We start from the raw sequence: 24,871 nt of genomic DNA, 5'->3' as shown, positions 1-24,871 counted from the left end.
GTGTGCATGGGATGGAAATATACTTGAAGGTGCTTCTTTAACTGGTTCAGATGGAAGGCTAGTTGGTGAAGAAACAGTCCCTGCAAAGAATGAAAACAAATCAGCAACACCAATCATAGATGTTAGTGAATCACATTCATTTCTTTTGTACACGACATGACCATCATTCTCAAAGAAGATATATGCTTCTTAAATACATCGCTGTATGGTATTCTGTCTTCTGTGAATTATAAGCCTTCCATTAAATTATTAATATAGCACATCTGTTCCATAGGCACTGTTACCTGCTCAGATGTACCTAGCAGGGAACTAGACTCCATTCCCCAGTGGACAGAGCACCAACTAAAATTTTTGAATTTCAAAAGGCATCAGGGCAAATCTTGCCCATTCTTCTCTCGCTTCTATCTTCTTCTCTTTATGCAAATTCTGTACCCCCATGGGGGAATTGTATAAAATGACACTATCATGATGAACTTAAGTAATAGACTTAGACCCTTGGGACCTAGTTACTAAGGAAGTCGCTCCAGAGTGTTTTTTAAATTTTTCACTTAATTAATTATTTGTTGTTTTTTAGCAATAAATAACTAATTGAATTTTTTCACTCATAAAACCTCCAAAGCTGGGCTGTGTCCTAATAACTGGGCCTTGGGTGTGTTTTCTAAGTCTAGGATCAACGTATATTAACATGCTAGTAATTATCCAGAATCTTATGGAATTGCATTAGCTATATTTAGGATTTTTAAATAATTAAAAATTTCCCGCATAACAGGAATTTTTAATTAATTTGTATGTAATAAGTTAAAAAGTGGCACTAGGAAATGTTGTATGGCATGTGAGCACTCAAAATTCATAATCAAAGTACCAACATTATCCAAGTATCCACTTTGGGGTGCAAATAATTGATCTTTCCTTGGCAAAATTCATTTTTACTAGAAAAGCGAGGAAAAGACAAGAAAATTCAAAATTAAATAACTGGAGACAGCCCAGAAACATGTTTTGAGTTGACTAAAGGTTACCACTAGTCAAGTGGAGTGATTTGGCAAATAAGAGTGAGTTGAATGGTGATTTGGAGGCCTCCTAACGGGGCCAAGTTTGCTGCCCATTGACTACCAGTCAAGGAGGCCGAATTGCACATGTGGAGGCTGAGTTATCTTCCTTTAGTGGGCACAGATTTCAAGGATGAATTCAGCTTAAATGTGGGATCAGCCAACTGATTGGAGGGCTGAGTTAGCACAGAGTTTAGTGGGGGTTGTCTCCCCTTCTCTCCACTTGTTCACACGTTGCCCCTACAAGATCACATGCTGCCCAGATTTGACAGTCCACGCAGGCCCCTTTGGACATCTGTTTGTGCCAGCGTTGTGGGGTAGTGCCCCCTCCCCCCCACCGAATCCGTTCCCAAAGCATGCTCTGCTCGGGAGCGGGTCCAGAGCAACCTCAGGAGCACACTCCTTTAAAAAAAATTGCTCCCTAGTTTTTCGGGAGCGAACGAGGGAGCATTCGCTCCTTGACCACTCCTGTTCGCTCCCCTATACAGATCCAGAGGTAATGACAAAGATACCTCTGGATATTAATACTTAGAGGGTGATATTAATGACAAAGATCCTGATTTTCCTACAAGACTCAAAAATTAGACATTTCTTGTGGCGGCAAGAGGCCCAAGCAGGGTTGGAATTTCAAAAAAGACCAGCCCGTCAAATTTGAAGTTTTTCAGAGTTTCTAACCTGTTTTCATAGTTTCAAAACAATTTTTGACAGTTTTGTAATTTTTTAACCTGTATTTGAAGGGCAAATCACCCCATGACGGGCAATTTGCCCGTCAAATTCCAACCCTGGGCCCAAGCATTAGCAATAGATAATAGATTTACTTGTCATTTCTAGTTTCTAGTAGTTTTTATAATTGTTGACTCTTTCATATTTATTATGATATTTTTTGTAAACAATATATGACAACTTAAGTTTGAAGTTGGCAATTATAAGTCATTGGTAATGAATTATGAATATGATGCTTCGTGAAAGTTGAAAGTTATTTCATTTCATTTCATGTAGGATATTCTTTGTTGTAATGGTTACACTTAGCTTACAAATACAACTTTGGTGATCAATGATGATAAATGTTATATATTGAATTTTGAAAGCTTAAAATTTTAAGATTGATGAATCATGAGACTCAATATGTTGTATGTTACTAACTTGTGGACATAGTTGATGAAGATTATAACTTCTAGATGATTGATGTTATATGGTTCAATCTATGTTTTTATGTTTTTTATATCTAATTCATCATTCTACATGTTTTTGTTGACATATATGCATCAAAATATAAAAATATATATATTATATAAAAATTCGCTCCCCGATTCGCTCCCGAACCAGAAGCTTCTGAAAATGTCGCTCCCACTCCCAAGTAACTTTGCCAACGGCCAAGATTGAATCTTAATTGATGGCTCAAATCATTTCTGGATCGATCCATGTGAGTTTCTAGAAAATTCTCACCTTGACTTAATTCATTATGATTACTTAACTAGTCTTCCTAAGTTTAGACTTCGGAAACATTAAAAAATAAGCTAATAATCTAATTAAGTCATCTCTAGGTGGAATTTCCAAAAACGATTTCTGGGTTTTCGAGATATCATGCATTCTAACCTCTCCACCAAATTTCGTGGCTAGAACACATCTGATGCTACAGAAACTAACACTCCCTCTTAGCGAGGATTGTGTGCTCTCTAGTGCTGCTCATGCTACCACAACACCCTATCTTTGTATCACCTCACATCACGTTGTTGATGTCTTGCTATACTACCCACCAACCACTGCGTAACTTTGATGCTGCATCTGTGCTACTGCTGACACTGCTATATTGCTGCCAACACTGCAACTACCTCTCATTTGTTGTTGCTGCAACTACAACTACTGCAACTGAGAAGCATCTGAAATAATTTGTCCCTGCTACTGAAATGGGTTCTCCACCATACCCATCTGTTCTCTGAAATAGACGAACTTAGCTCTCCCTAGAGCTTTCGTGAGTATATCTGCAACCTGCTCTTTTGTGGGAACATACTGTAGCTGGACCGCTCCACGTTGTACACAATCTCTGATGAAATGACACTGAATATCTATGTGTTTCGACCTATCATGAAACACTGGATTCTCAAAGAGCTTAATGCAACTCTGATTATCACAGTAGACATTGGTCGCCTCCATCCTCTACCTGAACAAGCTTACTAGCAACTTCCGAAGCCATATAGCTTTGCACGTAGTTGTGCTTGCTGCCATATACTCTGCTTCTGCAGAGCTCAGTGCTACTGACTTCTACTTCCTACTACACCAAGAAACCATCCTTGATCCAAATTGAAGCAGTACCCAAAGGTACTTTTCCTATCCACTGAACTGCCTGCCCAATCTGCATCTGTGAATCCACATAGTCTGACATCATCCCCTCAGGTATATCTCAACCCATACTCAATTGTGTTGCGCACATACCTCAAAATATGCCTCGTTGTTGCCTAATGTACCCTCTTTGGTTCTACCATAAACTGACTAAGGGTATTGACTGTGAAGCAAATATCTGGCCTAGTGTTGACCAGATACATGAGAGAACCGATAAGTTGTCTATACAAGGTGGGGTCGACATCCTTGTCATCTGATGCATCTATTTTCTTCCAGTTGGTGATCATGGGCATAGACATGGGTCTACAATCCTACATTCTGAATCTCTTCAAAATGTTTGTAGTGTATCTTCCTTGCCCAAGGAAGATCTCCCCGTCCTTCTGCCACACTTCCAATCTTAGGAAATAGTGCATCAACCCCAAATCCTTCATATCAAACTCTGTTACCAGGTTCCTCTTGCAATCCTCTATGAGCCCTGATGATCTTGTCAAGAAGAGATCATCCACATACAATATTAGGATGAGTGGCTCACCCTCTACCATCAAATAGAAAGGTTGGGATCTGCGTCACTCTTGACGAATCCCATCTGCTGCAAGTAGCTTTCGATCCGACCATAATATGCCCTGGGAGCCTGCTTGAGCCCGTATAAAGCTTTCTTCAATATACACACATGAGTGCACCTCTAATGAGTCTCAAAGCCCTCTGGCTATTCAATGTACACCTCTTCCTCTATCACCCCATTCAAGAATGTTGTCTTGACGTCCATCTGGTGAATCTGCCATCCCATCTGAGCTATTACAGATATAATTGACCGAATAGAGGTGTATCTAGAAAAAGGTCTCCTCATAATCTATCCCTTCTTTCTGTGCATACCCCTTTGCCACAAACCTATCCTTGTACTTCTCCACTCTGCCATTTGCAGCATACTTGATCTTGTAGATCCATCGAGAACCTACAACTGACCTGTCCTTAAGCCTTAGCACCACCTCCCAAACATCATTTGTCATAATAAGAGTTGTATTCTTCTACCATGGCACCTACCCACACTTGTTGTACGGCTTCCTGAAAGTTGGAAGGTTCTGCAACCTGAGCTACCAATGCTTAATATCTGTCAGGCTCTCTTTTGCTCGTCCTAGGAGCTCCAACAAACTCCTTTGCATCTCTCAATGTCTAACGAACCTCTCTGTTGGCTTGACCACTAGTAGTGGGAGGTTCTACCAGCTCCTCCTCATCTTGCCCCTGCTACTCCATTTCCTGAGATCTCATTGGATTCCCTGCTCCTGAGGAAATGCTAGTGTTGGTTATTGCACTAGATCCCTGTGACTGTCCCACTGGTGGTCCCACTGGCTACCCCTATTGTTAGACCAATGGAGCTTCAGCTGGCTGATTTTGATCACTTGCGGGCATCTCACGAGATCTCTTGAAAGCTCAATCTTCCATGAACTTTACGTCCCGTCTTACTATAGTTTTCCTATTGTTAGGAATGTAGATCCCATATGCCTTGGAGGTCTCGCTATATCCAATGAGAAACCCCTTCTCTGCAGTCAGGTCCAATTTGGTGTGCTTCTCATCTGGCACGTGGCAATAAGCAATGCTGCCAAAGATCCTGAAGTGAACTTCTAGATTCTTCCCTATGAAGACTCCTAGCATTTTCTTTCCCAGTGCTCTATAAGTAGTCTTGTTCTGAATATATATTGTCGTGTTACATGCTTTTTCCCATAGAAACATGGGAAAATCTTGGTCATATAACATAGCTTTTGCAACCCCAACTACGGTTCTGTTTTTCCACTCCGCTACCCCATTCTGCTGTGGATTATACGGAGTTGTCCATCCTCTTCTGATGCCTTCCTTCGCACAAAAATATGTGATGTCTTTATCAATATATTCTCCACCATTATTTGAGCGAACCACCTTAATCTGCTTCCCTATCGCATTCTCCACAAGAGGCTTAAACTCTCTGAAACGATCGAACACCTCATCTTTGGTCTTCAAGAAGTAGATCGAGGTTTTTCTAAAATGGTCATCAATAAAGGTGACGAAGTATTCGGCACCAGTGATAGCTCTAGTGCACATCGAGCCACAAATATCCTAACACGCCATCTACTCTTTTGTCACTTCTTGAGAATGTTGCCTTAGCATACTTCCCAAGTACACATCCTCTACACACATCATCATGTTCTGTGCCAAGTTCTGGAACCCCTGTTACTGTTTCCCTGAGCATCTTTAGTGCTCCATGGTGTAGATGTCCCATTCTCTTATGCCATAACTCATTTAGTTCCTCCCACTGCTACGGTCACAGCCTATTATTGCCATTGGAGAGTCGAGTTGCAACCTATACAATCTGTTGCTTCGAATTCCAATCTGTCTTACCCTCTTCCAGCTTGAGTGCTTGACAAACACTTTCTTCCCTACAAAGTGGATATCATATCCCTTGTCTGGATATCATATCCCTTGTCTTGCAACTGGGATACTAAAATCAGGTTCACCCCCAATCCTAACACATGCAATACATCTTTAGCGCTGGTGCTTGCTCCCTCTGAAAATCGTTGGTACCTCTCCCTAATGGAGTACGCTTCGTTTTGTTTCCCATCATAATCTGGAAGTCCATCTGCCCCTCCTTGTAGCTAGAGAAATATTCTCTAACCCCTTTCATATGAGTTGATGCTCCACTGTCTATATACCAGACACCCTGTGAAGTTGATGCTGACAAGCAAGCAAATTCATCCTCCAACCTGGAAGACAAATCTGAAGGCTCCTAAATATCAATTATGTCCATGGTCATACTAAAGAATTTACTGTGTGTTATTCCTCTTTCCACCTGACGCTAATTCTGCAACTCCAAACTGCTGCAAAACCCTTTGTGTCCAAGTAAGGAATCTGCTCAGCGAAAGTCTAATCTGCTTCACTGGAACTTCTTTTCCGGTGTTTCTTCTACCTGTCGAAATTGCTTTCAGGCACTGCGAATTTTCCCTGCCACCTACAAAGCAAAAATCGAACCCTCTACCCAGCAGTTTGAACTACTAAGCTAGCCTCTATGCAAATCTGGAAATCATGCTGCCAAACTCCCTCTGAATCTAGTCGATTTCTGCCTATCGCTTTTGAGCTTCCCACCTGATCATAATTGCTTTGACACCATGTGAAAATTTTATCTATTGCAGCAACTGGAAATTATTCTTCTAATTGTTAATTTAATTTAAGAATTTATTTTTCCACAAGGAAAACCCTTTGCGTCCAAGCAAGGAATCTGCTCAACGAAAGTTTGAACTGCTTCATTGGAACTTCTGTTCTGGTGTTTCTACTGCCTATTGAAATTGCTTTCAGGCATTGCGAATTTTCCCTACCACCTACAAAGCAAAAATCGAACCCTCTACCCAGCAGTTTGAACTGCTAAGCTAGCCTCTATTCAAATCTAGAAATCGTGTTGCCAAACTCCCTCTGAATCTAGTCGATTTCTGCCTATCACTTTTGAGCTTCCCCCCTGATCATAATTGCTCTGACACCATGTGAAAATTTTATCTATTGCAACAACTGGAAATTATTCTTCTAATTGTTAATTTAATTTAACAATTTATTTTCCCACACAAACAACGAATAATTCTCTACTGCAATTTTCAGAAATAGATTGCGGAAGAAAAATAGCGCTAGAAACTTAGAAAATCTAGCACACACACACAATGAAATTGACACAATTACTTTTGGACAATTGTCCCTAGAAAAAACCCAATGCGGGAAAACCGGTGCAGCAGATGAGGGTTTTATTATTATTCTTCAACAGAAAATCTGAGTACAATAATTTAGATGCTCTACTGGCGATCTGATCTAAAGAAAAAATACTAGCAAAATTATTGTGAGAATTTTCCTTCACTCCATAGCTAATTTCTATCCCCGGAACTGCCTCCCTAGCCACATGCAGATCCTTCTGCGTCAACCTCTGGGCAGTGCTTGTGCAATCCCTCTAGGAATTTTGCACAACCTCTCACTGCCTCTCCCGGAATCGGAATACTTCCTCCGAAAAAGTTGTTGACCTCCTTTGCCACCTGCTACTCACCCTTTGGCTCTATCTTCTCTGCTGAGTCTCTGCTACTGAGAAAATCGAACTACTTGGGCAACTGAATATCCGCACTGGTGTGTTCTCCATCACCACATCAATCCCTTCTTATATCTTCCTGTTGGGACTCCAATGGCCAAGATTAAATCTTATTCGATGGCTCAAATTATTTCTGGATAGATTCATGTGAGTTTCTAGAGAATTCTCACCTTCACTTATTAATTTTGATTAATTAACCAGTGTTCCTAAGTTTAGGCTTAGGAAACATTAAAAAAGTAGGTTAATAATCTAATTAGGTCATCTCTAGGTGGAATTTCCAAAACCGATTTATGGGCTTTGGAGATCTCATGCATTCTAGACTCTCCACCAAATTTTGTGGCTAGAACACATCCGATGCTACAAAAAAACTAACAGTTGTGACATATCTTATGAAGGAACCCCATATCGGACTCGTTACCCAAAGCAAGTTAAGATCAACACTTAAAAGGAAGTACTTGTTATGAAACTCTTGGTATCCTCTCCAAGCCAGCGGGAGTTAAAAGGAGCTTTGAAGCTGGAATGGCAGATAAGGTCAAGATATTTTACAAACCTTATACTACACCATCTCTTCTACAATACATCTATTGACTATACCTAAAGTATTACTTGTATTTGGGTGTTGAGATAAGATGTTATGTCCAAGAATTATGGAGTCCATTCCAAAAGACTAAGATATAATGTTGAGCTCTTATATTGGCAAAGTCAAGAATGATCACTGACTAATTGATGACCATAAAAGATTTCATGAAAACTCTAGGATTTTTGGACATTGAAATATCTAGGATTTATAAACCCTAGCAATCAATAAGAAAACTCTAGGGTTTGTAATCAAAACCCTAGGATTGGTTAATTTCCCTAAAAGTAGAAACCATAGATCGTGCAAGGATGGAATGATATCATTAGGATATGAATGAAGTTGATTGCAAATGGATACAAGAAGTTCAAAGGTCACAAGGGAGCCGACATTGTTCTCAAAGATAAGATTCTATCTATTCTATCTTTGATTACTGCTATTTTCTTTATCTTTGGATAGTTTCTTGTACTTTGCTTAATCATATTTGTTCTTTGATTCCCTCCTAATGAGGATTGCAGGTACATGATGAATGCTACCAGATCTATTGCAACTGATAAAAAGAAATTGAAAGAACGTAGCAAAGCAAGAAGACAAGGAGTCAAGATCTAGCATTTACTAGATGGAAGCATGGAAGCAAGATACGAGAAAGCCTTTCATAGTAAAAGAAAGAAGTTCACAATGAAGACATTTTCCTCAAATGTAAGAAAGGACCCATGAGCTAAAGAAAAGTGTATTTCCTTCAAAAGAGCTGAAAGCAGAAGTTGACATGAAGGATCTTGGGTCAATACATTACTACTTGGGATTTGAAGTTTGGTAAATCCTTCCTTGATCAAAAGAAGAATGTGATCAAGATTCTCCTGAAGTTTGGAACAACGGCTTGTACACCTATGGCAACATCTATTAGCAGAAGTTAAGGAAGTTCTGATATTGTTGATCCATCATTTTACGGGTAGCTATTTGGTTCTCTAATGTACTAATTGGGCTAGTAGTGTTGATTAATGAGGAAAAGGTGCTAATAGTTTTCGCTTAAGATTGGATATGGTTCCTTGAGTGAGTAGGAGCAAAATTGTGTTGCATTAGACATTACAAAAGATGAACTTATGACAGTTGTGCAACTATCAGAGAACCTGGATGGTCGAAGCACACTACAATTCGAGATATGATGCAGATAGGAGTCGAGAAGCTACAATGGATCTCCACGGATGAACAGGTAACTGATGTAAGGGAAGTATGAGTACCTCTGAGACAAGCTTGGGCTTGTGGATTTCTCCTCCCAAGTTGAGAGGGAGTGAGGTTGGACAACTTGTTCTCCAATTGTTTTGTACTATGCCCAGAACTAACAGTTGTAAGTCTAGTACATGAACACAGATAAAGAGAATGGTGGATTGGATAAGCATCACAGAATGACATTCTTGAGACATGTACTGTGACAAAGACTAATAGTTGTAAGTCAAGTACATTGATCTAGTATAAGAATGGTCAAGGGGACCGATATTTCCTTATGTCAAGTATTATGACAATGGATTAGGAAATGATCCTCTGAGGACATACTTTGGTGAACCTAGGTGGAGTATGCACCTCGGAGAGGCAATGGTGTCCTATTAAACGCCTCCCAACATTGTGCTCTAATCTAGTGGAGAGATAGAGCTTATTTGTCAAGGCCTTGGTATTTTGACAATGCTAGTTATGATGATGTTATCATCGACGATGCTTATCAATCTAGATCCTTTCTTATAGAAGCCTTCAACTTGAGAAGATCTCGAAGAGTCATTATGAATAGCTCATGTTGATCCGAGTTTTCTGTGACATTATACCTTTGTGGATCCGAGCTTTCTGTGAGACTACACTTTTGTGCATCTGAGCTACCTGAGACATCATCTCTGTGTAATGCAAGATTCAAGAAGACCATCATCTCTGTGTAATGCAAGCTATAGGAAGACTATCATCTCTGTGTAATGAGAGCTACAGGAAGACTACCATCTCTGTTGAATATGAGGTACATGAAGACTATTATTTCTGTGTAATGTGAGCAACCTAAAACATTGTGAGACGAGGCGTCTAAGGACAGGCATGTGGCAGATTGGTTGACTATTGTTGATTTGGGGTAGTATCAGATGTGCTCTAAGCCTCAAATTTTGCAGGGAGGCTTGGGCACAGGTATTCCAAAAAACCTAGAAAGCGTTTTGGGAAATTCCACACATAAGTGATTTTATTATAATAATTAATATTTTTAATGGAGTTCCTAAGACTAAACTTAGGAAAATCAAAATATTAATGGGTATTAATCTAATCAGGGGTGAAAATTCTAGAAAAAACCATGGATCAAGTCAAAACGATCTGAGCCTTTGATTATGTTTTAATCTAGGTCGTTGGTTGTCCAACAGGAAGATATAATAAGGGGCTTGAGGGTCATTTGGAAAACACACAAAGAGATTGAGAAAATAGATTTTCTGAAGTGAGAAGTTCTCAGAAGGAAAATCAATTGAGGAGACCCTGCAACAGAGGGGCAGCGAGAATCCGGGAGAAGGAATTTCCGAAGAGTATGAGGCAGAGGGAGAACAGAAAGAGGTCCAGAGGAAGGCTGACGCTGGCCTACACAGTGTTGATGTAGAGGTAGCGCCGTCCTTAAGGGGAAGTAGGGTTCCTGCTGAGGGAAGTCGAAGTTCAGTTGCCAGAAGCCATGGTGTGAGTCTGGGAGGCAGAAAGTCGATTTCTCAGCCACCAGAGGATCCAGAGGAGGCAGCGTAATACCCAGAAGGGGTGACGCAAAAACTGCCCAGGGTGACACAATTCTGCGCAGAGGCCAAGCAAAGGGTGATGCAGAGCCTCTAGAGTAGCAAGATCAGTCACTAATTCTCTACTGACAGGGTGAGATCATTTCACCAGTCTTTTGTTCAATATTCTCTCTATATCAGATTGCTAGTTGAGCAGCCTAGAAATGTACTCATAATTTTCTCTTGCATAATAATAAACCCTTAGAGTTGTTGCACCGGTTTTCCAGCATTGAGTTTTTCCATGTACTATTTGTCCAAAAATAATTGTGTCCTATGTGTTGTATTTTCTTTCTTGCTCAGTATTTTGCTTCCGCATATATGTAAATTAAGTGAAGGTTGCAGATGTATTTGCTTCAATATTTACCATAGAACATAGTAAATAACTTGCATGATTTAATCAAGTAGGAGAAGTAACATCAGTTTGTTGTAGTAGGGATTCCAGCTTAGGAATTTTCACATGGTATTAGAGCTAGTGCAGGTGAGACAAGAAGAGCAGAACCAGAAACCCCAACGCTGAGCAAAAGGGGAAATCGAAAAGCTGCAGGAGGTAGCAAGTCAAAACCCCAAAGGGTTTGCACAGTTCTAACCGGAGGGTCGAAAATTCGAGGTAGTCTCTCTTCGAGTAGAGAAAGAGCTTCTAATTTGAATTTTGTCGTAGCAGAAGGAGCAGCGTTGAGCCTTAGCGTGAGGAGCAGTTGGTGGACACAGATTTTTCAGGGGGCATCTTTGTCGGGCTAAAAAGACGTCAAAAGAAAGAAAAGGAGCATAGTGAGGGAATACTCCCTCAGTGATTTCTTACCGAGGATATTAGGATTTCTCAATTGTTGAGCAGCAGAGGAGCAGCAGCTTACCAACTCCATCAAGGAGTGCGTAAGTCAGCCTAAGAGCTACGCAGTAGGGAGAAAGAGGGAGTTGTTCAACAGTTTTTCAGAGGAGATGGCAACCAGTGGCTTGAGGGATCAGGACAGGTTGGACGGGGCTTCCAACTATGCCATTTGGAAGGCTAGGATGACTTTCCTTCTAGATGAGCATGCCCTCAAAGTGTATGTTGATAATGTGGCAGTTGTCCCGGCAGAGGCAGATTCGCTAAAGAAGTACAAGGCTGAGATGGCTAAGGCGAAGAGAATGATCCTGGATGGAGTCAAGGATCACGTGGTCTGCCACATTGCAAGCAATGGGACCACTAAGGAGATGTGGGATGCCTTGGCCACATTGTATCAGGGATCTTCCGAGCAGCGAAAGATGTACTTAGAGCAGAAGTTGAGATCTGCTCAGATGCAGAAGGGGGAGCGAGTGGATCCATTCCTCACGAAACTAAAGGAGACCTGTGATAAGTTGTCAGCTATGGGACATACACCTCAAGACTCGAAGTTAGTGAGACTTGCTCTAAATTATGTCTCGAATGATTGGCAAATCTTTTTCTAGAGTATCTTGGGCAGAGCAGCATTACCAAAATGGGACCAAATGTGGGCAACTCTGAAATGAAAAGAGCTAAGGAGAGACCTGCTCAAGGTAAAACTTGACGAGAGCAGCAGCAGCGGTGGGTCGAAGCCCAAAGTGGAGGAAGAGGATAACGCATCCCTTGCATCGAAGGGACAGCAAAGGCAACAAAGACGAAAAAAGGACGTCTCCAAGGTAAAGTGCTTCAGATGCGGCGAGGTGGGCCACTATTCATCACAGTGTCCATTGAAGAAAAAGGACAAGGATGAGAAGCATGATCCGAAGGTTGTAGTTGCGAAGATTGAAGAGGAGTTCGCCATGACAGCCAAGATACCTCTAGGAGGGAGTTGGGTTGATAGAGAAATATAGTTCGATAGAGCTACAGATGGGCAAGATCCCTGAGGAGCCCACCTCTTGGATCGTCACCTTGCTACGGGAGCCCATGATCAGTAGTAGCAGGATGGTGGAGTTTCAGTTGGTGCCATGGAGTGTTGATTCGACAGATGCAGTGGCTAGGAGAGCTAGAGACTGAGCAGCGAAGCGCAAAGAGGCAGCATTGCCAGGAGGCAACGGTGGGACTAGTAGCAGTCAAGATGTCAGCACGAGGAGTATCCACTGGATACTTGCCAGATTTGGGTGTTTTCAGTTGCTTCTCTTAGCAACTAAGTTGTAGTACAGATGCAATGTTAGCAGTGCCAGTGCTAGCAGCATAGCAGATGCAACGTTTGAGAGGGAGCTACAGTACAGATGTAGCATGGTAGTGGTAGTGTCAAAGGCAGCAGTATAGTGGCAGCAGCAGCGCAGTAGTTGGTGGACAACAGGTCAGACATCAGCTGTGCAGAGAAGATGCTTTAGAGTCAAAGCAGTATGCAGGGAGGTAGTGTATTGCTAGAACACATTCCTCATTGAGAGGGAGAGTTGATTTGGGGTAGCATCGGATGTGCTCTAAGCCTCAAATTTTGCAGGGAGGCTTGGTCACAGGTATTCCAAAGAACCCAGAAAGCATTTTGGGAAATTCCATCCAAAAGTGATTTTATTAAAATAATTAATATTTTTAATGGGGTTCCTAAGTCTAAACTTAGGAAAATTAAAATATTAATGGGTATTAATCTAATCAGGGGTGAAACTTCTAGAAAAAACCATGGATCAAGTCAAAACGATCTGAGCCTTTGATTATGTTTTAATCTAGGTCGTTGGTTGTCTAACAGGAAGATATAAGAAGGGGCTTGAGGGTCATTTGGAAAACACAGAGAGATTGAGAAAATCGATCTTTTGAAGTGAGAAGTTCTCAGGAGGAAAATCGATTGAGGAAATCTTGCAGCAGAGGGGCAGTGAGAATCCGGCAAAAGGAATTTCCAAAGAGTACGAGACAGAGGGAGAACAGAAAGACATCCAGAGGAAGGTTGACGTTGGCCTATGCAGTGTGACGCAGAGGTAGCGTTGTCCTTGAGGAGAAGTAGAGTTCTTGCTGAGGGAAGTCGAAGTTCAGTTGCCAGAAGCCAGGGTGTGAGTCTGGGAGGCAGAAAGTCGATTTCTTAGCCAGCAGAGGATCCAGAGAAGAGGCAGCGTAATACCCAGAAGGGGTGACACAGAAACTGCCCAAGGTGACACAATTCTGCGCAGAGGCCAAGCAGAGGGTGACATAGAGCCTCCAGAGAAGCAGGATCAGTCATTGATTCTCCAGTGATAGGGTGAGATCATTTCACCAGTCTTTTGTTCAGTATTCTCTGTATTGGATTGCTAGTGGAGCATCCTAGAATTGTACTCAAAATTTTCTCCTGCATAATAATAAACCCTCAGAGTTGCTGCACCGGTTTTCCCACATTAGGTTTTTCCGGGGACTATTTGTCCAAAAATAATTGTGTCCTATGTGTTGTATTTTTCTTTCTTGCTCAGTATTTTGTTTTCGCATATATGTAAATTAAGTGAAGACTGCAGATGTATTTGCTTCGATATTTACCATAGAACACAACAAATAACTTGCATGATTTAATCAAGTAGGAAAAGTAACATCAGTTTGCTTCAGTAGGGATTCCGGCTTAGGAATTTTCACAACTATCTTATAGACAAAATATGACAGTTTGGAGGGCTGACTTGACACTTGGATCACTGGTTAGTTTGACTTGGATTTCTGTTGTTGACAAAGAATCTATAAGAAAAGGATTGATGAGTTTTACCCTTGTGGGTTTTGCCCTGGTCTCTGGCCTAATTTTTGTTGTTTCTTGTCTTTTGTTGTGCATTGTGCTTGTATAATTGCTTGATGACCTAATTGAATGAAGTAAAGGATAAATGAAAAACTTATATAACAGTCACAAGTAATTATCATGATCAGGAATTCATGTTTGCAATTGAATTTCCAACACAGGTGAGGGAATAATCATAGGTGAAGATTCAGACAGTCCTCCTGAATTTTTAGACATGGTTTATGTGACCTCATGCAGGAATCACAGACAAAGCATCACATTTAAGTGACGGAACTGCATACGAAAAATTTTCAACATGTAAAAGGTACATGGATTTGTCCACATACACGCCTTGAACTCCAAATATATCGAATAAGTTAAGCATATAATTACTTCATTCAAATCATAATTGAAGTTGGTGTCTTTGCCAAAAAAGATACTTAAAAGGATCATTCCACCAGCTATTGAGCAGGCTATAATTTTGTAAAAATGGTTTCTATATATCCTAAGCCTATTTAATGGAAACTATTGAAAAGTATAAAGCACCATAAAATTCAGGACTTCTAATGTGTACTACATTTTGCTCTTAGTTTTCTCTCTTTGGTTTTCTGCCTTTCCTGTGTGCACTCTTATCAGTTGGTTTCTTAGCCTCACTATCAGGCCTCTTACGAATCTTTATGTTCCTTATTCTTCAGCTCAATATATCATTCAGGACCAAGTGTTCCACTCTAATTCATTTCAACACTTGTTTATCTCTATATAGAGATTCTCAGTTTTGCACACCAAGGTCTGGGTTTTGCTTTTTAGGGCTCTCCTTGTTTATCCACCTACCATAGATCTCTCTTATGACAAGGAGTAACAGTACATGCCTTTGGCTTCTTTAAATTTGGTTCTCTATTTGTAGTCACTCTCTTCTTCTCCAACCTCAGATTTCCTTGCTAGGGAAACATTTCCTTGTCAGATTTTAGTTTCTTTAACTCCCAACCAGAACCTACTACTGCAAGGAAGATATCTTCTTCAGATTCTGGTTATGTTTAGGGATTTCAGCTCCCACCCAGAATCTGACTTTGTATACAGTTTTTGGTATCTAAGTGTGACTCCTGATTAGATATCTTATAGTTGTGTCCATTACCTCCCAAACCTGTACTTCAAATGTTACAAAGAAGAATGACTTACAAGTAAGATAAAACAGTAACCATAGTCTATGTCAACGACAAATGGAGAACAGATCTCCAAGAGGAGCACTTTACATTTTCCAAATATGCAGACACATACCTACAAGTGCCAACTCACCCACTCCACATATCTTTATGCAACACCATATGTTTATGCACCCACAAGTGTCAACTCACCAACTCCACATATTTTTATACAACACCTACATATTTGTATGCAACAATTACACTCTATTCCAAGTGACAAAATAGATGAAAAATGGGCTTTGAAGCGCAACACCCTCATGAGACTCTCTCCCACTGATGCAACCACTCAAATCAAGAATCAAACACTCTCCAAGCAATAGGTAAACTACAAATTCAGCAAAAACTTGTTAAATAGAAAGGGGGGAATATCTAAATACAGGTCACTTTGTGTAGAAAAAATAACTATATTTTATATCCATAAAATCTATAAAATCACACTTTATCCATAATTCCATCTCATTAAATATGATAATGTAGAATTTAACATTAATATTTCTGTTAAAAACATAGCTCAAATAGCTTGTAATCCATCAAATAATATCAACGACATAAATCATGACATAATCACAAATTCCATGTCTATAAAATAGTATCAAGTTCAACTACAAATCATCACATAATCAAAAATTCAAAACAGACAATGTCTCGAGTGTAGACTATCATCTATGAGGAAGCCTAGCATATGCCCGAAAAGAGCTATGCCTTGTAGGACTAGTCACTAGTAGTCAAGTTATCACATGTGGAAACTATAAAGATGGTTTTTCAGGGGTCTCATATAATGTGCTACAGAGATCATCAGTGTCTATGTGAAGCTAACTCAAATCATCAAAATATTCATCCTATGCAACCCAATCACATTCTTTTGTCATCATTGTTTCCTGAATAGGTGAAGATTGCGGTAGATGAAAACCAGCTTGGCCAATCATTCATGTTCCAACTTGTTTATGATATATTACAACAACAATAATAACGAGACAGAATGAGAAAGAATGTTGCACGATAAACAAAATGATTTCATTATGAAAGAGATAATAAAAACACCACTCACGGATAATGGGACTAAACTCTTAAATGTACAAGAGTGTGTCTTGTTACCATATATATACAAGAATAACCCTAGGAGAAAATTTTCTCCTAATATGCAGATTACCAGCCAGCAACTTCATATGATCCTCAGATAGCAGCCTTTCAAGATGCCTCTCACTCACACATTGTTCAGGTCATCCACTTGATCAGGTTACTCACCAGATGAACGCAGTCAATGTCTATGAGGTACATTAGCGATTAAGCCTAAGGGTGCTTAATTTTGCATTTCTCTTGTGATAGGCATTTTTCACTTGTAGGGACTTGTATATTTCTGTCTTCAACTCTTGTGCTTGGCTTTTGCATTCTCTCTCATGCACTAGACTTATCTCTCTCTACCACCACACTTGTAAGTCACATGGTTCGGGTTCAAGTTTGGGCTTGGAAATGAGTAGGTTCAATTTGAGTTCAAAATTTTTTATGAGGTTCAAATGAGGTTCGCATGTTCGTCTATATACATTTTCTTTATGTATACATATATTAACATTAAAAATGAAATATAGCACAAAATAATAAGAAATCAACATCGATAAACATAAAAAATGCTATCATGCACTTGGAAACTGCAAGGATGGATTTCAAGCTTGAGTTCTGACATGAGGTTATGAGTTTTGATCTACAGACTTGGATAATGGCTATGAGATCCGATGAGGTTCGCCAAACCTCAAAAAAAAAATTAGGTTAGCCAAACTTTGAACCTCAAGATTAAAGTTTGACGAACCCTGTGACATAGCTTTCAAGGAGGATATTTCAGAAATTGCGAGTTCCATCGATTCTTCTGTTGACCCTTATAAATCTCAACAGAGTGCAAAGACTGGACTCTAAAATACCATCCTGAGGAGTTCCCAAATTTTTCTACCACTTGTCAGTGCTTGGTATTTGGTGCCATGAAATATTTGTTTGGGGGTTTCCATATAAACTTTGAAGTAATAGTCCTACCTATAAAATCTCAAAGCAAAACTCCCTAGCAAGTCCGAAACAATGAAGGATAAGCAAGGAAATAACAGTGAAGTAAAATGCAGAGTGAACAGAGAATATCTTTCAACGTTGAATGATAAGGGCAAGGAAATACCTTTAAATGATGGTGTGAATGCAGGAGATACAGCATGTCCCGATGGTGATTCAATTGGAAGACTGGCATGTGGAGAAGAAACAGATCCTGCAAAGACAACAACCAAGGAGAATGGCTTACAGAAAAAAACAGCTTAAAAATCGAGTATGCTTATGCAGACTAATCAGTAAAAGACCCAAAAACCTTGAATTTTATACAAAATAATAGGAATAATGGAAAAGATAGTCTACATTAATAATAAAGAAAAAAAAAATTAAAAAATCATACTATTTCATTAGGGTAATAAGTGCCCCCTTACATATATTTATTTGGGCCTTCATTTTGTAAAAGACCTTCTCTTATCAATCAATCATAATTTTTATATCAGATTATATTTTTATTGTCTAACGAATTCGTGAGCTGAAATCTCCATTGATATCAGCACCATTGCGTACTTGGCCCGTAAAAACAATCAGTACAACACTAAGTAATTCGTACTACTGTCACTTTCCACACAGTCGCTGCCATTTCTATAGTTTTTATCATAGTGTTGCCTATGTATAACCACCATTCATACCGCCGCTGCCGCATCACGTTTGTACATTCGTCATCATTTGAACTTCAGCATCATATGATTTCATTTAACGCTGTACAATTACACAATTGCATCTTAGGTCCATACAAAATTTAAACACGATGCACAATTAAGTGTGCAGCAAGGCTAAAATTAACCCATACGACATACCGTTCATATTAATTGACTGTCATACAGTTTCCGTGCGACATGCCATACAATTGAAGCCTTTCAGCCATGCAATGCTTTATTTCTGAATCAGCTATCATACAGTTGCAATTTTGGAACCGCAAAATCGCCTTTGACATTGCTTATAGTCAGAAAGAAAGAAATTGATTATTTTTAATGTCCACGAGGTTAAAAATAGCCTATGGGACAAGCCGCCTAACAAACAGATTTCTGCATTTCAGCCTTTCTCCTGTTCAACGTAATGATGAGTGCCCCCAACTTCTCAACCATCCCCTCACTTAACAAATTATACCAAGAGCTCTCTGTCTGGGTATTTGCATATCTGTCCCTATTGCCATTGAAGGCTTCACATTCTAAAATAAAATGTTTTTTTGTTTCCACTTTTCCGGAATTGCAAAAAGTACACACTCTTTCTTCCCAATCTTCTTTCAGTCTTTTCCAACATCCAGTTTCACAACAGAGTTGATGAGAGTTAGTTCTCAACTGGGTAATGAGAATTTTGGCTCTCCATGATATAATGGCCCCTATGTATGTTTTTTAATGATGATTGCAAATGGGATTAAACTCTTCAATATAATACATTTTGTTTCTCCCTATCCCTTTATTCTAAATACGCTTGTGGAACTTATGAATAAGATAAGCTTTTATCTCTTTACCATTAGTGGGACACATGTTCAGGTAAATATCCTATTTACTGAACCATTTGATATTGTGCCACATCCAAGACTTCTTTCTTTTGCACAAAATGTCATTGAAAACAATCTTAGGCCATTTGTCTTCTACCAACTTCTCTACTCTTTTTAAATATCTTATGAGCCACACCATAGCAAGTGTTTCAATAGGGACAGCCCCCATTTCACTCAACATGATATCACAAGGGACTGAACTTTTAATTTTGAACCTGTTTGCAATCAAACGTATTTGGATTTTTTCAATTTGCTTCCACTGTAAGTTAGAGGTACTACTAGCCCACAATTCACACCCATAGACATTAGAGAAATTTTGAGATTTAAGATGGGTGACCCCTATAGGAGAATTTTTCTCCTAGATTTGTCTTCAGCCGGCAGCCCCTTGCAACCACTTGATAGCTCGATGTGCTACTATTCTCCACCACTTGAGCTAGTCATTGTGAGCCACCGCTCATCTATCATGATCGTATGTTTGAAGGTAGGCCATTCAACCCCGAAGGTATGATTTTTCATTATGTAATTGAATGTTTACACTTGCTTTTCTTGGGCACAATTAGGCATGGATTAGTGGGAGGATTCAGCAGAAAGAAAGGGCTTTGACTGTACTCTTGTTCCCTCACCTCAACTGTGGGGGTTAATCCAGTATCCTAGTCCCGTAGGATCTCCTTTATTGGCTACTAGCTTCACAAATGGCACTACATGGAAAATCTTGATTTTGGTTGTGTGGTCCCGCTTCCCAATACAATATATCTCACTCCCCTTCGCTCATTATAATCCTTTTTCACATTTTCCCCATCTAGGTCCACATCTATCCATTGGGTCCACAAGGTGTTAGCCTCCCCCTCCCCTTATCCACACTTTGGTTGGGCCAAAAACGATGCCCCAGAGGTTGATGCAGCTAATAAAGAAGCATAAAAGTATAATATGGCCACATACAACAGGAAATGTACCTCAAAATGGAAAAGATAGTCGGGACAATAAAATTTAGCATGTGGGTAAAAGCCAACAATGAGCTCTACCCCTTATCATTATGGCCATCACCCTGGTTCCTAAGGCCCCGATGAGTGCCCCTTTCATCATTAAGGAACCCATGATTGTCCCAACCCCTGGTAGGCAACGAATTGCCCCACCTTATGTGAAAATTTCTTAATTCTTACACACAGAAATCCTACTGCAATCACTATTTTATCATCTTCGACTTGTTATTTCATTCAACAAGTATTTAATTATAAACAATGATGAAAAACACTACTGCATACTACACTGACATACAAATCATAAATTGAAACAAATATGAGACAAACACACAAAGGACACCGTTATTTTTGAACAACGTGTCCCCAGAAAAACCCAATGTGGGAAAACCGTTGCAGCAAATAGAGGGTTTGCATTATTAAGCAATGCAGAACCTGATTACAACAGGTTGCCTCTCACGCCGGCTAACCTTTCAGAGAAATCTCGGCAACAAGAAATACATACGAGGGTTTAACTCGTTCTCCAAGTCACAACTGATCCACTGAGTGGCCTGACTCCGGCAAACACTGCGAAATCCAAGCGCAATTATTGCTTGGGCTAGCGTCTTGCCTCTAAGAGACTGTGTCACCCCTTCTGCTGGATCAATTTGCTGGAGGAAGACTATTGTCCAGCCCTCCTGGCTTAGAACCTCGCTTCTCCAGCAAAATCTCAAGAACCCTCTTGGCCTGTGTCAGCACTACGTGAGCCCCTTCCTGGGCTGCATAGATGCTATTGCTGCCTCTCTACCTAGTACTCTCTGGCTCAGAACTCCTTTCCGATCCAAATCTCTATTTCTGCCCCTCACTATAACTCAGATCACTGGTTCGATTTTCTCAACAAACCATGCCCCAGAAAAATTGAACTGACTGATCAACATGGCATATCTTCAACTGACCCTCAAGCCTCCTCTTATACTTTTCTTGTTGATGAATCAATGGCCGACATTAAGTCCCTAATCAACGGCTAAGATTAAAACAGACTTGATCCTCGTCTCTTAGAAGCTTCTGACGCATATTTTTATTAATGCTCATTAATATTTTTACTTTCCTAAGTTTAGACTTAGGAAGCCCATTAAAAATATTAATTATTTTAATAACTCACAATCTAGGTGGAATTTCTCCAAACGATTTATAGGTTTTGGAGATCTTATGTATTCTAGCTCCTCCACAAAATTTCAGAGCTAGAGCACATCCAATGCTACCCAAAATCAACACCTTAAGGGGATAATCACTGTTATATCTTACACATCATGCTCTTATCCCCTCGAGCCCCAAGCAGTAAAATGAAGAAAAATCAATAAAAGACAAAAGGCATATAAAGAAGGGTGGAAAAACTAAGGCCTGGGTAACTCATGAACCACAATTGCTCCCCCCTACATTCATACACCAAGGTGTGGGCCTCCTCTATAATAGATACCCTTGTACCATGGCATGTGGCTTGGAGCCTCCCCTTTTGCCCCTGCTCCATCCCATCATTATTTCACATGAAACCTGCCATTTGATGGATGTACCATGGACCTGTCATTCCCTTAGAGGTTGAAAGTTGAAACCACCTAATAGGGTCCTTCATTAACCTCTCTTGTCAAGGAAGGAAACACAAGTATATGTTTAAAGCCCATTTGGAAGGGCATGCCACCATGAAGTGTCCACTTTTTCCCTTGATTAACAAGCTTATTTACTCACTAATGAATTATTGTACTGGAAGGTGAGGAGATGCATTGGATCTTATACAAAATTGCAGATGGGTTCATCTTGGACTTGGTCTCCCTATACGGGATCCAATACCTCCAAAGGGTCATAGTGGCACTTGTAGGGTGGACGTTAAGAGTTATGGGCCTCCATCCATGCAGAGAATTGATTGCCACACCATGGACTTCTTCAGCACCACCACATTACTTGTTCATGCCCCAATGATACAGAGATGATGATGCACTTAGACCATGTTTCCCAACCGGCTACACATTGCACCCAACACTTGGCAGTTGATCTAGGGCCTAGAGGACGTTTTGTCTTTCTCGGGGAGACATGGGAGGTCATGTGTCATCTTCTAGCCCTCATTGATGGAGCATCGACTTGATCTTGAGCTATTTGGAGACCCATTTGGACCCACATAACCCAAATTGGGGTATGGAGATGTTTTGCAGCGTTTGGAGGGCATCCCTCTCTTATTCATCACTTTTGAGGCCCTCACCCTCATCATCAACATAGAAGACCTCAATGCTAGCATTGGAGAGAACTTTGCATTAATGACATGGGCTAAAGGAGAAATTAAATAATAATTAATATTAAAGCTATCTTGGTTGGCTTGTAACCAAGGGTCTTCACATCATTTGTTATGTTTTAGGGGCTTTGTAATTAGAAATTTGAATTGCTAGAGCTTGTATAAATACATGAGACTTAGTCTCATTGCAAACCATCACACTTGAGATATTCCGCTAGCTCATTAGAGATTTTCGGCCTGCAATTTTGTGGAGTGATTTGGACAAATTAAATGCATTTTGATGTTTGGAAAAATCTTGCTATCTCTCTTGGAGCTTCTTTTGGCATTTTGATGGATGGATATATTCTTCATTGTCTAGTAAGTGCTATTTAATGCTATATTTCTGCTCTAATGAATGTCTAATGCATGGAATATTGTTTCATAGTCTTTAATGTGCCCTAATTAATGAAATTTTGTTAGAACATTGAAGCTATTGGAAATTTTGCATGTGTTATTCATGGATAATGAATGAATGAATGTTCCTAGAGGTTATTTTGCATATTGCATCCTTGAAACTCCATTAATTATTGCCAACGAAGTGTACATTTCTAGAGTAGTCGTGTAATAGTCGCCATTAGGGCTAGTGAAGCTGCCATAGGTCTCCTTGATGAGCAAGGCTGACAAATCAAGATCATTTTGACTCCAATTCTCCCAATTGCTAAGCACATGTCCTAAATCCTTAGTCATCACTCTCAACTCAACAAACCATCTTTCTTTTCACCTTTATCTCCCCTCTTTTTCTTTGTCCTTTTAAGGATAAGGAGGCCTCTCTAGGGCTTGGTGCGAAATCTATTAGAGGAATGTGATTTGGATTTCGTCTAGACAGGACTCTTCCTTAGTGTCTCCTTTAGGCATCCACAAGCTTTGAACGAATTCTGATAGTGGAATTTCAATTAAATTGATTCCCTAGCTATCACACTGAGTGGGAACCCTAGAAGCTAATCCTTGAACTTGGGGATTCTTTGAATGTTTATGCTTTAGTACTTGTTGAAGTATATCATTCACAACCATTTCTCTTGTCTACATTGACCTTGGTTGAACTCTTATCTCATCAAATATCTTAACCCCGAGTCTCATGTACTCTTTCTTTCAAGGGGTTTTTCTTGGAACGTCTTCCTAGCTTCTCACACTTTCATTGAACCTTTCCATTGAATAAGCCACCTTGCCTTGCTTTAAATCTATCCTAGATACATTTATCACAAGTGGGGGACACTGGGACTCCTCCTGTGGGTGAAAATCCAAGAAGAAAAGGGGACTTAGGCTGTGGTGACAGTGGGCCTCTGTCCCAAGGTGTTGTTGTGCCCTCTAGCTTTTGCCTCTTTACAACGCTTGCTAGTTTGTGCAGCAACAGGACTTAACCACAACTAAAGAATTTTTATGTGAGTTATGTCCAGATAACTCCCTTGGGATTGGACTGGATCTCAGCCCGCTTATTGTGCCAATGTCGAGTCTACTCTAACCTTCGACCTCCCTTATGATAGGGTCAAGGTACAAGAAGTCACAACTTCGGTCTCCCTTCTACTACAACATCCGAGTTGCAAGAAGTCACAACTTTGGCCTCTCTTCTGTGACAACGTTCGAGCTACAGAAAGTTTCAACCCCAGCCTCCCTTTTATTGCAGGTCCGAGCTACAAGAAATTTCGGGCTACAGAAGTACTTCTCGCAGGGTTTTCGGCAAGTATTTTTCCCATAGAGAAGTATTCCAACTACCCAAAATTACCACAAACTAGCTTCGAGGGTCTCTTCTGGAATTATAGCTCGACTACCTGTCACAAACTTCGTTCTTCCAAACATAAAAGACCTCGCCTGTCCAAAAATTTGTTGGTATGCCACATGGTGTTCGATTTTCTTCTTAGCTGAGCTTCAGTGCCTTAGTCTTCAATCCAAGAACTCGACTTCCTCATAAAATATTACTCCTCCTTGTGTCAAAACAAAAATAAGAAATAAAAATAATTCATCAACTAGGGTGGAATCTTTCACCACCGAAATTGATAGGAAAGAAGAGATCTTAAAACCCTCAGAGCCTTAGGCTCATAGAAAAATAGAGATAATTGATCCAATTCATGATGATCCAAATGAATTCAACCCTCTTGTATTTATAAATTCCCTTGAGAGGACTTTTCTCCTTAATTAATTGAGTGAGGTTCACACAAAACCCCAACTTTGGGTTTCTTTGCCCAGCGACCCCAAAACTTGCCAATTGTTGCCCAAACATGGGGTATTTTGGGGTTTTCCCCTTTATCATCGGACATAGCCTATTAGTTTCCGTAGCATCGAAGGTGTTCTAGTCTCGAAACTTTGTGGAGAGGCTAAAACACAGGAGTTCTCCATAACCCAAAAATCGTTTATGGAAATTCCACCTAGAA

The 24,871-nt window shown here is 40.1% G+C and overlaps 1 protein-coding gene across 17 annotated transcripts in view; it reads right to left on the bottom strand.

Annotated features, from left to right (window-relative positions):
* Positions 1-24,871, bottom strand: part of LOC149196225 (uncharacterized) — a 126,713-nt gene that overhangs the window by 48,408 nt on the left and 53,434 nt on the right. For all 17 annotated transcript variants that reach the window (XM_089405472.1, XM_089405474.1, XM_089405480.1 and 14 more), the window contains 2 exons: positions 17,802-17,888; positions 24-80 (listed from right to left, as the gene is read on the bottom strand). In XM_089405472.1, coding sequence (XP_089261598.1) covers positions 24-80; positions 17,802-17,888 — 144 coding nt within the window. The remainder of the gene's footprint in view (positions 1-23; positions 81-17,801; positions 17,889-24,871) is intronic.

Source organism: Pinus tabuliformis, chromosome 2_2 (genome assembly GCF_031772625.1).
Source record: "Pinus tabuliformis cultivar Carrire ecotype Pingquan chromosome 2_2, CPIR1, whole genome shotgun sequence".
Taxonomy (NCBI): domain Eukaryota; kingdom Viridiplantae; phylum Streptophyta; class Pinopsida; order Pinales; family Pinaceae; genus Pinus; species Pinus tabuliformis.
The sequence above is the reverse complement of the archived record's forward strand: the minus strand, read 5'-3'. Positions and strand labels throughout refer to the sequence as shown.